Source organism: Pseudonaja textilis, chromosome 3, assembly GCF_049901715.1.
Source record: "Pseudonaja textilis isolate UNSWEBS1 chromosome 3, rPseTex1.2, whole genome shotgun sequence".
NCBI lineage: Eukaryota > Metazoa > Chordata > Lepidosauria > Squamata > Elapidae > Pseudonaja > Pseudonaja textilis.
In genome coordinates, this window is record NC_141992.1 from 166,210,545 (window position 1) to 166,225,365 (window position 14,821).

At 36.7% G+C, this 14,821-nt stretch overlaps 1 protein-coding gene across 4 annotated transcripts in view; it reads left to right on the forward strand.

The window, feature by feature from the left end:
• Positions 1 to 12,260, forward strand: part of SULF1 (sulfatase 1) — a 115,288-nt gene extending 103,028 nt beyond the window's left edge. For all 4 annotated transcript variants that reach the window (XM_087931348.1, XM_087931346.1, XM_087931345.1 and 1 more), the window contains one exon: positions 11,056 to 12,260. In XM_087931348.1, the coding sequence (XP_087787474.1) occupies positions 11,056 to 11,840 (785 nt within the window). In that variant the 3' untranslated portion in view covers positions 11,841 to 12,260. The remainder of the gene's footprint in view (positions 1 to 11,055) is intronic.
• Positions 12,261 to 14,821: the final 2,561 nt, after the last annotated feature.

A 14,821-nucleotide genomic window follows, 5' to 3' on the forward strand; every position in this document is an offset into this window, starting at 1 on the left:
AAAATAATCCATATTTTATTTAATTTGTTTTGTGACAGTTCATATTATCATCTCAAATCTATCCTACAATCATTTTGTAGATATAATAAGAAAAGAATACATCTTTATTTATTATTTTCTAAGAATCTACATATTTCATTACCATGTTTTATTGTCTAACCATTGATAGAATAGATCCCAAATTTTATAAAATTGTTTATCATCTTGTTTTCTGATTTCAAATGTCAATCTACTTATTTCAGCACATTCCAATATTTTCTTAATGATTTCCTCTTGTAATGGTATTTTATCATTTTTCCAGTTTTTAGTAAATACAATCCTAGCCGCTGTTAATACATTTACAATCAGGTATTTCAATTCTTTACTATATATTTCAAGTAAAATTCCCAATAAAGATATCTCTGGTTTCAAGTCTATATGCTTTTTTGTCATTTTTTCCAACCACGTGTGGATTTTAGTCCAATATTTTTTAGCATCCGCACAAGTCCACCACATATGGTAATATGAGCCAGGTGTCTAATGACATTTCCAACATTTTTCAGATTTGTTCTTGAACATTCTTGCTATTCTTGTCGGGGGAAAATGCCACCTGTAAAAGATCTTATACAAATTTTCTTTATATGCTGTTGACATTGTCATTTTATAATTTTGAGACCACAATTTTTGCCATTTCTGTAGATCAATCCCATATCCAAAATTCTTCCCCCAAGCAATCATTGTTTCTTTAACTTCTTCTTCTTCTAGTTTAATTTCTAATAAACATCCATACAATTTTTTAATCATCTTTTCATCAGTACCTGTCAAAATCTTATCAAAATCAGTCAGTTTATCATAGCAACCTTCTGTTTTAGAATCTTTATCATACCTTGAATGTATCTGCACATATGAAAACCAATTCATCTTTATACCTCGTTCCTCTAATTTTTGCATAATTTAAGTTCACCCTTTTCATTCAATATTTCACCATATCTAACTATTTGTTCCTTTTTATATATTATAGGATAAGAAAATGCTTCAATAGTCGATAGCCAGACTGGAATTTTCAAATAACATTGTCTTTTAGTCTTCTCCCAGTTTAACCACAGAGACTCCCGTATATAATGTCTTCTAAAATACCCCTGTGTTTTAGTTCCTTTATACTATAGAAAAGCATGCCACCCCAACAACAGGTCATGTCCTTCTAATGTCAACAATCTAGTATTTCTTAATGTTATCCATTCCTTAACCCACATCAAATTTGTAGCTTGGTAATACAACTTCTAATTAGGCAGACCAAATCCTCCTCTTATTCTGGCATCTTGCAAAAGTTTTAACTTTATTCTTGTTTTCTTACCTTGCCATATATATTTCAACACAATTTTATTTAAATCTTCAAAATAATCTTTTCCAAACCTAACTGGAATTGTTTGGAACAAATATAAAATTCTGGGTAATATATTCATCTTGATTGTTGATATTCTTCCTATTAATAACAGTTGTAAATTTTCCCAGTTCGCCAAATCTAATGCTATCTGCTGTTTAAGTTTGATATAATTATTCTCTTTTAGTGTACTACCTCTTGTTGTCAAATGTATCCCCAAGTACTTGATCTTATTCGTGACCTGAATTTTCAATAGATCCGCCAGTTCTTCCTTTTGTCTTGATAGCATATTCTTTGTCAAGATCTTTGTCTTATCTTTATTTATTTTCAAACCAGCCACCTTTCCATATGCCTCTATCTTTTCTATCAATTTTGATGCTGTTTCTAGTGGATCTTCTAAAATGAAAACCAGATCATCTGCGAATGCTTGCAACTTAAATTCTTCCTTTTTAATTTTTATCCCTTTTATATCCTTTTCTTCTCTAATATTTCTGTTTAGCACTTCCAAGGTTAACACAAACAACAGAGGTGATAGTGGGCACCCTGTCTTGTTCCTTTTCTTATATCAATAGAGTCTGTCAGTTCTCCCTCTATCATTACCTTTGCCGTTTGCTTATGACATATAGCTTCTATTGCTTGAATAAATTTTTTAGCAAAGCCCATTTGTTCCAGCTGTAATAACATGAATCGCCAATTCACATTATCAAATGCCTTCTGTGCATCTAGAAATATCAAAGCCCTTTGCTTTTCAGGGTGTGCCTCGTAGTATTCCAAAGTGTCCAAGATTATTCTCATATTGTCTTTAATTTGTCTTTTTGGCAGAAATCCATTTTGATCAGGATGGATAATATTGTTTAAGTATTTTTTAAGTCTTTCTGCCAATATTGAAGCAAAAATTTTATAATCTGTGTTTAGTAAGGAAATAGGTCTATAGTTCTTGATTTGTAATGGATCGGCCTCCTCTTTTGGGACAAGTGTAATATAAGCTTCTGACCATGATTTGGGTATCTTCTTCTTTAACATAACTTCATTCATAACTTCTAGCAATGGAAGGTTCAATTATTCTTGTAGTGTTTTATAAAATTCTGCCGGAAGTCCATCTGGGCCTGGTGCCTTTCCATTGTTTTGCTTCTTGAGTGTTTCAGTTAACTCCATCATTGTTATATTGATTTCTAACATTGTTTCAATCTCTTTAGGTATCTGGAGTAGATTAGCATACTGTAAGTACTGTTTAACTCTTTCCTCATCAATATTCTCTTGTGTGTTTAGTTTCCCATAATAGTCTCGTATTATTTCCTTCTTCTCTTTACTACCATAGCAAACTTGGCCTTGGTCATCTATTAATTGCAATATTTTCCTTGATTCTTTCTCCTTTCTCAGTTTATATGCTAACTATCTACCTGGTTTATTTGCATCTTCAAAGTAGTTCTGTTTCGCACCTCTGATTTTCTGTGTTAATTCTTCTTTTTCTATTAGACCCATTTTATGTTTAATTATATCCATTTTTAACTTAATGTCCTTCCTCTGTGGCATTTTCTGTAGCTCTTTTTCAAGTCCTTTATACTCATCCTCTAATGCCTTAGAGGCTAGTCTTTTCATGGTATTTCTTTTCTTTGTATAGTCTATTATCAAGCCTCTGGCATATGCCATCATTGTATCCCATACGTTCTGCATTGATGTATCTTCTTTTTTGTTTTCTCCAAAGAAAAAGGCCAATTCTTTCTCCATCCACTGTGTGAAGTCTTTTCCCTTTAAAATAGTATTATTTAACGTCCATCTAGATCTTCTTTGTCCTTTCCATTTAATTGTCATTGGATTGTGATCTGCCCAAGTACTTGTTTCAATATTTATTTCTTGAATATTAGTTAACATCGCATCGAACGAGATACATGGCTCTGGACACCGGAAGTACAAGATGCCGTACACCTGAAGAAAGCGGCTCTAAGGCCTTTCTTCAGGACAAGACCATGAGAAGCTCTGCGAATACAAGACGGCCAAAAAGGCAGCCAAGAAAGCAGTAGCGAGCAGCCAGAAGCTCCACTACGGTGACATCTACGAGAAGCTGAACACGCGAGAAGGCGAGAATGAGATCTACCGCCTAGCCAAAAGCAGACACAGGAAGACCCTGGACATTGACCAGTTTCATGGGATCAACGACTAAAGGGGAAATTTGATCGTCAACCCCAGAGACGCTGCGGAGAGGTGGCGGCAATACTTGAGAAGATTTCCACGAGGAGTTCACACCCACGAACCCCGCGAGGTGACCCAGTTGAAGGCCCAGTCTCAGGCATTTATGCCAGCGAGGTCGCCCGACGCCATCAAGGCCATGAAAACGGTAAGGCAACAGGACCAGGCGACATCCCTGCCGACTTCTGGAAAAGGCACTACCGGGCTCGGCATTGTGGCTGTGCGAGCTGTTCAACAACATCGTCTCCACGGGAAAAGTGCCACCACGACTGGTACGCAGCACCACTGTTCCGATCTGGAAGGAAAGGGCAGCCCAGCGGACTGCTCCAACTACAGACCGGTCAGGTTACTGTCACACACTATGAAGATCTTTGAAACGCGTCCTTGATAAGCGCATTCGGGACATCGTCGACATCAGCGTCAACCAGGCTGGATTCATCAAGAACTGCGGCACCACCGACGCCATCTTCGGTGTGCGGATGCTGATGGAGCTCACAGAGAAGAAAATCCGCTCCACACCGCTTCCTAGACTTGGAAAGGCCTTCGACCGAGTCCCGCACGATCTCATCTGTACGCACTGCGAGATCACGGCGTGCCTGAGCTGCTCGTACAATGGGTCCAACTCCTATACAGATGTCACAAAAGCCGTGTAAGCGGCAGCTGGGATATCAGAGGAGTTTAATATTACCGTCGGCGTACACCAGGGCTCTGCTCTCTCACCACTGCTGTTCATTCTGGTGATGGACACAATTACACACGACCTGTACACGCCCGCCCCATGGACGCTGCTCTCACGCCGATGATGTGTTCCTGGCCAACCTGTGCAAGGCTGAACTCGAGCACCGAGTCCAACAGTGGCACGACCGCCTCGAGCAGTTCGGGCTCCGGCTGAACCTAAAGAAGTCCGAATACCTGACCACTGACAATGAAATGACAGGCTCCATCCACGTGAGCGGGCAGGAGCTACCGCGCGCCTCCACCTTCAAGTACCTGGGAACTACTCTTGGGGAAGAAGGCCTACTACAAACTGAGGTGGCAGCCAGGATCAATGCAGCGTGGGGCAAATGGAAGTCCGTCACGGGCGTCCTCTGTGACAAGAAGATGCCGATGCGCCTGAAGGCGAAAATCTATAACTCTGTGGTGCGCCCGTGGCCATATACGGCGCAGAGTGCTGGCCGGCGACCAAAGAAGTGAAAGCAGACTCCAGATAATGGAGATGCGAATGCTCCGATGGTGGTAGGCCTCACCCTACTCGATCGCGTCAGGAGCAGAAGAAGTGCGTGAGACGGTTCAACGTCGTGCCCATCCCCACGGTCATGAGGCAGTCCCGGCTACGATGGTTCGGCCACGTGAGCCGCGCCAAGGAAGAATCCATCATCAAATCTGTAATGAAGGTGACTGTTGGAGGAGCGAGACCGCGTGGTAGACCTAAACAACGCTGGATGGACACGATCAAGGCGATCTAGAGATCGCGAAGGCAGACCCGACACGCGTGGCAGACAGAGAGGTGTGGAAGCAGTACTCAAGGACATTAGCGGACCTCGCCCGAGCGCGAGACAAACGCTGAAGAAAAAGAAGAAGAAGAAAAGAAGAAGAATATTAGTTAACAATTCTGTTGACATCCATATCATATCTATTCTGAACCATGATAACTGTCTATTTGAGTAGAAGGTGTATTGTTTAGTTTTAGCATTTCTTTCTCTCCATGTATCTTTTAAGTTTATTTCATCTACCATTTTAAAAAAAGATTTAGGGAGAGTCTTTCTGTTTTGCTTTGTTGTTTTCTGTGCTGTATAGTCAAGTTTATTATCTACAATTCCATTAAAATCTCCCATCGTAACTATATTAGCATAGTCCAGTTCAATTATTTTCATATGTAATTTTTTATAAAATTCTTCTTGTCATTCGGAGCATAGATTGCAATCAGGAGTGTTTTCATATTATTGTCCATTATTTCCACCGTTAGTATTCTTCCACTGTCATCAGTATAGATAAATTTCGCTGGGATAATATCTTTAATGTATAAAACCACTCCTCTTTTCTTGCATTGTGTCAAAAAAGTAAACATTTTCCCTAGTTTTGGCTGTATCAGCAATTGTTCATGTTGCTTTTTGATATGTACTTCTTGTAGGCAGATTATATCAAATTTTAATTTTTCTAATTTATGGAAAGTTTTCCTTCTTTTAACAGCTGAGTCCATTTATGTTAATTATAATCAGTTTTTTCTCTTCCATGGTTATATTTTGTAGTTAGGTTTAGCAGCTCTCGTAGATCTTGGTTCACATTGTCTTTGACTTCCACCTTTCCACCTACTTCACCTTCTTCTTTTTCAGTCGCCATTGGAATTCAATTAGTGACATATCTTTTTCTGCCTCCTCGTCTTTCCCTCCAAAATATTCTGTGTAAAATAATTCAGCTTTCTCAATTGAGTCGATTCTATGTCTCTGTTCTTGCCATGTGAACATTAAACCTTCTGGAATCAGCCATCTATAATTCACGTCTTTTTAAAGTAGCATTTTGGTCAGAAATCGGTATTCTCTTCTCATCTCTCGCACTCTTCTGGGTACTTGTTTCAGGACCACAATCTCCTTGTCTTTATATTTCAATGTTTTCTCTCTTGCCACTTGCAATATTTGCATATTAATGGCTTTCTTTGTAAATCTGATGTGAACTTCTCTTTGTAAGATATTTCTCATTGCATATCTTGTAAAGACTCGATAAACCTCGTCTACTCCATCCATCATCTTCTCTTTAGTTATTTCCAAAGCTTCAGCCAAAATTTCTATCATTGTCTCAGCTAGGTTTTGTCCCTTTTCTTCCTCTATGTTTTGGAATCTAAGATAAAATTCTGATCTGTCCATCTCCCATCTCAACATCCCACTTTTATCTTGTTCAACCACAATTAATCTGCTATCAATATCTCCAATCTTCTTATCTCTTTATCTTCTTCAATTTTTTGGAATCTCTCATCATATTTCATCATCATTTGTTGAATGTTCTCCACCTTTTCATCAGTTTTTCCTGTTCTTTGTTCAATGTTCTCTGTTCTCTTTTCAATATTCTCTGTTCTTATTTCAATATTTTGAATTCCTTACATAATCATCTGCAGGGTCACTTTTTCCTGTTCGTTTTCTTGCTGTAACATCGTCTGTATTGAACGTTGTCCTCTAGATGGTGAAGAGGAAGAAGTAGAAGTTGAGGAATCAGGGGCTGTTAGTTTCCTACTCATTTCGGACAATTCAAAATCTTCAGGTTCTTCTAGACCTTAATCCACTTGTGAAATAACCAATTGTAATTCCAAGTAAAAATAGTGGGGAAAAAGAAACCAAATAGTAACAATAATAATAATAACAACAACAATAATAAAATTTCTTCAGGTTCTTGTATACCTTAATCCAACTGATTGGTTAGATAGCAGTAAAAACTCAAAAATAGAAGAAAAGACACAAAAAAAGAAAAAAATTGTTAAATCTTGAAAAAGGCGGAAAAGTAAAAAATAAAAAACTAAAGAAGAGAAAAGAAAAGTTCTTCAGGTTCTTCAACACCTTAATCCAATTAAAAGGTCTCGGGTATAAAAGGATGCACAAGAAAAGAAAGAAAGCCACAAAAATTTAAAAAAAAACTAATATGGAAGGTAAATAGAAAAAAATACAAGGGAGGGAGAGAGAAAAAAGAAAAGAGACTACTCCCTTAAAAAAGAAAAAAAGGAAGGAAATCATTAATACTAAAGCTTTTCCTTTAAAATAAAATGCAAATGTAAAAATTAGACTTCAAAGACAAAAAGAAAGACAATAACAAGTTCCAAAAGGCCAAAAATCCAAATAGCTATTACAAAAAGTACACTAGTAAGGAGGGGGTTTGTTAAAGTAAGAAATAGCCCAGCTTAAAAAAAATAAAAAGAGCACACTGCACCTTGTTTGGTTATCCAAGGCTTTTGTTAAAATTTATAACTCTCTTCTCCAGAGTCTTATCACCCTTTTTTCCCTATAAACTTCAACACCAGACTCCAGCTATTGATAGAAACCCAGAAGAGCACCTGCAATAATGCTCTCCCATGCTCTTCCCTCTATCTTATCAAACAGCAATGTCCTTGAAAAGAAGTCTCAGTTCTTTCTCAGCTTTGTCTGGTCAAGAAAAAGAGAGATAGAATATTTCCAAGCCTCTAGTTGGCAGTGTTACAAAGTTTCTTCTGCTTTCACTTTCCCCCTCCTTTTCCAAACAAGATAATAAAAATTAATTAAAAAGGGAAAAGATATTTAAAAAGATGACTAAAGGAGAGTCTCTAGCCTAGAATATTATAAAGTCAAAAAGGAGAGAAAGAATAGGTGGAAGAAAAAAAAAAGTCCAGTTTCAAAATATAAAATCATGTGTAGAAAATCCAGCAATGAGAAAAAAAAAATACTTTGACTTCCTGTTTAAAATCGCTGCATAATCACTTCTGTCAAAACTTTTACAGATTCTTTCTTTTCCTTAGGGTGTCCTTTCAAATCTTAAAGTAAAGAAAAAGTTCTCACCAAACTGGCACACTTTCTCTTTCCGTTCTCTTTTGTTTCGGAGCTGTCCCAACTTCAGCAGCTTTAATGGCTGCCTCTTTGCCGCTGGCAAAAAGAGCTTCTCCTGGATCTACCAGGGACTTTGCAATATCCCTGGGATCAACAGGATGTGCTCTTTACATTCACCATCTCTTTGGGATAGTTTAGATCTGATTGGACCGTCCTGGAGCAAAGATATTGGCAGCGATCTTAGACCTCCAAGATCGCATGCCGTATCGTCATGATGCCAGCTCCACCCTCTGATCTTGGAAGCGTCTTATTGCCTCCACAAAAGTATTTCTTTTTATAACAATTATAATAACATGGAAATAAAACAACTCTTGGTATCAATTATTATCCTTTGCATGAGAACCTGAAATTTTCAAATGTGTGCTTTTGATCGAAAAATACCTGTTATGTTCGTATGAGACAGACTGATATGAGATAGACTCATTACATGCAAAGCAAGATAGTTCAAGCCGTGATTTGTCATAATTGAGATGATTATGGCTTACAGCTCATGAAAATCACAAATCCATAATCTCAGAAAATTAGAATATTACATGCAATCAATAAAACAAGGATTGTACATAGAACAATATCGGACCTCTGAAAAGTATAAGCATGCATATGTACTCAGTACTTAGTCTGGGACCCTTTTGCAGCAATTACTGCCTCAGTACGGCATGGCATGGAAGCTATCAGCCTGTGGCACTGCTGAGGTATTATGAAAGACCAATAGTGGCTCTTCTGTATTGTTCAGCTCTTCTGTATTGTTTGGACTCATGTCACTCATCCTTCTCTTGGCAATGCCCCATAGATTCTCTATAGGGTTCAGGTCAGGCGAGTTTGCTGGCCAATCACGCACAGTAATCCCACAGTCATTGAACCAGGTTTTGGTGCTTTTGGCAGTATGGGCAGGTACCAAGTCCTGCTGGAAAATGAGGTCAGCATCCCCGTAAAGCTCGTCTGCGGAAGGAAGCATGAAGTGCTCCAAAATCTGCGTTGACCCTGGACTTAATGAAGCACAGTGGACCAACACCAGCAGATGACATGGCTCCCCAAATCAACACAGACTATGGAAACTTCACACTGGACTTCAAGAATCTTGCAGTGTGTGCCTCTCCATTCTTCCTCCAGACTCTGGGTCCTTGGTTGCCAAATGAGATGCAAAAGTTGCTCTCATCAGAAAAGAGGACTTTGGACCACTGAGCAACAGACCAGTTCTGTTTTTCTTTAGCCCAGGTAAGACGCTTCTGACATTTGTTGTTCAGGAGCGGCTTGACAAGAGGAATACGACATTTGAAGCCCATGTCCAGGATCCGTCTGTGTGGTGGCTTTTGATGCACTGACTCCAGCCTCAGTCTACTCCTTGTGAAAGTCCCCAACACTTTTGAATGGCCTTTTCCTGACAATCCTCTCCAGACTGCGGTCATCCCTGCTGCTTGTGCACCTTTTTCTTCCATACTTTCCCCTTCCACATAACTTTGTATTAATGTGCTTTGATACAGCACTTTGGGAACATCCAACTTTTTTTGCAATTACCTTTTGAGGCTTTCCCTCCTTATGGAGGGTGACAATGATGGTTTTCTGCACAACTGCCAGGTCAGCAGTCTTTCTCATGATTGTGATTCCTACTGAACCAGACTTAGAGACCATTTAAAGGCTCAGGAACCCTTTGAGGGTGTTATGGCTTCATTAGCTGATTAGAGTGGGACCCTTTGAGCCTAGAATATTGAACCTTTTCACAATATTCTAATTTTCTGAGATTGTGGGTTTGGGGTTTTCGTGAGCTGTAAGCCATAATCATCACAATTATGACACATCACAGCTTGAACTATCTTGCTTTGCATGTAATGAGTCTTTCTCATATATTAGTTTCTTTTAAGTTGCATTACTGAAATAAATGAACTTTTGCACAATATTCTAATTTTTTGAGTTTCACCTGTATATTCTAACATAGATCCCATTATTGACAGTCATTGTAGCTCAATCCATTTGAAAGGTACAGGATTAGAAGATGTGGTCATTCTTTTTCTGAAGCTGGGCAACAATAGCTTTTCCAATTTTGTGCAGAGAGGTTGGACACTTTTAAAGCAAAACTAGGTTAATATAGCCGAGAAAAGCATTGTTCAATACATTTACCAACTTATTTACTGCTTAGAAATTGTTTTTTGTTATTGTTATTAACTACACACAGCATGCTTTGTTTAAAGATATAAGTATTGCACTATATTTGACCATATTGTCATACACCCTATGCATTGCAAGGATTTGGTAACATGAAATTAGAAGTATTCTACAATAAAAGGAGCTTTCTTATGATCCCCTGAGATTTAATTAAGCCATGGAGAAATGAGTATATAATGAAAGACTATTCATACATATGCTTTGGCTATCTTGCAACTAAATGTCAATCACTATAACAGCAAGAAATCCACACAAATATTTCTGTAATGCTTTTCTTTTTTTGGAAGAATTTCTAAAGCAAATTCACTTTCATCATATTTAATGGGACCTTCTATGAACAAATGCAAGAGAATGTTGCTGCCTGGTATTAACCCACTCATCTTCACACTTGAGCCTAAAATGAAAAGAGCTGGTATTTTCTTATTGCAACCAATATACTAAAATTCTGAAAAAGAGATCATAGCATGTAAGGATTTTCCTATATGGTGCTACTCAATTGAGAAGATGGCAATTATTAAATAGAGTCGTGCAAAGATTAGACTGATATTTAATTCAAATCATTGGTTTTTCAGTTGGATCTATGAATCACTTGGAATCAACAACCAAGTTAGATAGTCTTGAATCAATTTGGAAAATCAGATTGCAGTGCCAAATGGAACAGATTTGACTTTCCAAATTAAATTATTATTTGAACCAAAATAATTTGAATCAGATCCAAACTAAGCTACACATGATTGATTTCTAATATTACAAGTATTACTGTTTCCTTTTTTTCTTTTTTAACAGAGGACACCTATGGCATGGATGGGAAGGCTAAGCTCCCAAATTTTACAGAAAGCATCAACTGGCAAGGACTGAAAGATTTGTACAGTGTGAATGAAAGTTTGTATGAAGCCAGAAACAACTACAGCATTCATTCTGAAGACTGGAGAAATTACTTGAAGGATGTAGATAGAATCTTTGCACTGCTGAACAGTTACTTTAAGCAAAATCAAAGAGCAGAGACTCCCACTTTTAATACCAGTGGAGACTTGGACGAATCTTCCACATCATTTTCCTTGCTGGGAATGAGCTCTGCTGAAATAGATGAAGGTTCGAGTGGGTTGACAACCCTAGAGGCTCAACCTATCATCCCAAAATATTATGGAGACCTGACCTTGAGCACAGTAGTGTCAAGCAAGGATGGCAGACTTGAATTAAGTAATGATATTCCTGCAAAAAGGAGTACAAATGGCCACCAAGCCAAAACATGGCTGAAGATTGAAGAACCAATTCATTCAGAAATGGATTTTAGTGGGAATGATTTGACAGAACTGGAGTCCAGACACAGCTTCATCTTGCAACCAATTAACATTATTCAGAAAGCCTCTATGACAGACAAAGATTTTGCACAAGGTATTTTTGAAGAGCCAGTCTACCTTCCCATGAACTCCGGTGCAAAAACAATCAACTGGGCTTTAAATACGCTTGTTCTACAACATAAAACTGAAATGTTGAGAACAAGGGAAGGTTTCCAGAAAACTCAGTTTCTGAATGAAGGCAGTGCTTCAAATCCAATCCCTTCAAATTAGGCTGTGTTAGCAAGTCAGGTACTCATTAATTAGCTGGCAAATAGAACAACAAAACAGCCAAATAGTGTATATTTTACATTACACATTCTTGTCAATGTGGCTGCAGGTACTAAAATCTGAGAATTAAAAAGGTACCGCTGTGACTTCTTTTAGTAGAGCCCTATTTTTAAAGTAGTGTTAAATGCACCTTCAAAGGAAATAAGTTTGTTTTTCTGTTCTCATAACAAATATTCTTATCCCATATTTGGGTAATTTTTATTAATTTGAACCATTGAAATTTCATATTGTCAAAGTAAATGTACATGCCCTTTTGTAATCTTCGTGCCAGTCTCTATTAATCTGACTTGTCTACATGTTCTTAGTTTTGCTAATGGAATGTAATTTGCAAAACAATAAAAGAAGTTGACAGAGAATACATTATTTACATGGATTGTAAAAAGCAATTGCTATATTGAACAGATTTTCATGTTTGATTTAAAATCTTTATGTTCCAATCAATTCACAGTAACCTTTTTCTTAGATATAATAAACAGGAAACTTAACAGAAAGAGTTAAAGAGAGTTAATTTTCCAGTAGATAGGGACTAAATTGTTATTAAGATTTTTATTTTTTCACGAAAGTTTGATTTCCACTTTGCAACAGGTCTTAATATATTCACAGCTGTTCTAATCATTTTAGAATAAAATCTAGTCCAAAGAAAGGTTCTGTATACAAATATGCTATATATTACCGGTATATTATATCTTGGTACACTTGCAGAACAGCAACACATCCCCCCCTTTAAACACAATCTAACGTAATACTGCACAATTGCATTGTCATATGTAGCCATACAGAATACTGGATTGTAGGTATACCTTTTAAACAGCAAGGTCCTGTACACAAGAGAGTAATGTTATTTGCAAAAGTGCTTCTCCACTCTTCCCCAGAATCAAGGAAAGGAATGCTTCTCACAGAAACATCAGTAAAGTTTGCATATATTGGTTTATTAAAGTGCTTTAGAATATAGCATCTGAGCACGAAAAAATAGATACCGTCACCTGAAATTGTGTGAAGGCAGCTAAATGAGTTAGAAGATTGCTCCAAAATGTGGGCTTTGTTTTTTTTAAAGAAACAACCCCTTCATAACCTTCAGAATAAAGATTAGTTCTTAGTTTTTTTAGTTACAAGATTTGCAGAAAGTAACATTTTAGAAATAATTTTTAGAAACAAGGTTGACATAGAATTGGTTTTAATCATGAAATACCAGATAAACAGTCAAATATTCCATGTTGTTAACGGTTTTTTAAATGCATGCAAACATAACCATGTTCCCTTTTGCAATAAGCAAGAGCATACAAAGCTCAAAAAGTAAACCAGTGGAATTAAAGAACTAACACAGAGGAAAATAGTTAAGTGTAGTTTATAGTTTCCAGTAAATCCATATGCGGCATCCCATACTGACTTTTGGTTTTTAAATTTCTCACTGTTCCTTTTCGAGGAATTTAACTCCAGTAATGATCTTAGCCTCCTGTTTCCTTTCAACGCATTCATTCTTCCTTCATACTTCTGTTTTGAAATTTGTCATTAATATGCCATACATACAGTAGCCAAATTCCAGTGTTGTTCCAGATTGTTTACTCATATTTTTGCATTCAATCCACATACAGAATATATTAACTTTTTACCTTTCTTTCATTCTTTTTCCTCACACAGTTCCTCAATTCCCAATTTCAATTTGTGGTTAGATTATTCCTAGTTTTCCTTATTTCCAAATAACAATGCACATTCTCATATACAGCCATTCTTGGTTCTTCTGACATTCATTCCATACAACATACATTTTCTACCACCATCTGCAGATCTTAAAAAATAGCTTCATTCAGTTATTGGACCTTTTATCAAGGAACACAAATTAATCTACTTACTCTTTTTGCCATTTATATACAAACTTGCAATTGTTTGCTCCATTTTCTCTGTCAGACACAATTGTCTTGATATATTTATGTATTAATATTCAATTATGTGCTCCTTGTTGTATTATAGTTTATGTAACATTTACTTATTGTTTGAAGGCATTTCAGTAATTTTCATGCAAAGCTTTTAGTAGATTCTGTAAACATGGATATTTATCATTTACATATCTCAAACTGAATGGCAGAACAAATTTATTTAAGGATGTGAATGATGCTATTTTTATATAGATTTCATTAGGTTACAAACTGTTTTATGTAAGAATTTTCTGCAGTACTTTTATAGAACAATTCTGGCTTCAGGAAAGTCTAGAAGCAATAATTCTTCAAATAAAAAGTTACTTTACCTGTTTTATAGAAATCAGTCAAGTCAAATTTTCATAAAGGTATTAAATTATTTTAATTCAATGTATTAATTTATAAACCAATAAGAAATGTTTTACTGTGTAATATTTTGCAGTTACTTGATTTAAAATACCTATCCAAGCTCAGATACAAGTTGTAGACGGCAATATCTGTAACACCAGCAAACATCCAGATCTGCCTATCCCAGGTCCTTGAAAAGGACTCAATAGATAAACCAAAATGTCAACCCCAGCCTGATCATCTGGCTAACTGTGATAACCATAATTAATTAATTCATCATCATCATCAGAAAAAAATGGAAATGTGAAAAATGGAAGACCCTAAAACAATAGTAGAATAAATTCAGTTAACAATTACAAATATAAGGGAAAAGCGGATAGGATCTATAGAAATAACTTAGAAGTAAGAACAACAGAACCGCTACAGGCCAGTACTAGAAGAATCCATGAATTCATCACCCATCGCCAAGAAGAATTAAAAGAAAAAAATTATGGCATATGCTGAAAACAGAAAGACAATACTGGCAGCACTGGTAGTGCCCCAAAAAGACAATACCTACAATGAAGGATGTAAATAAGGCACTTGTAATTATTATTGTCAACAGACCTATCAGCTTCCCTGCACTAGAGCAGTGGTGATTACAGAACTGGGTATTGAAATTAG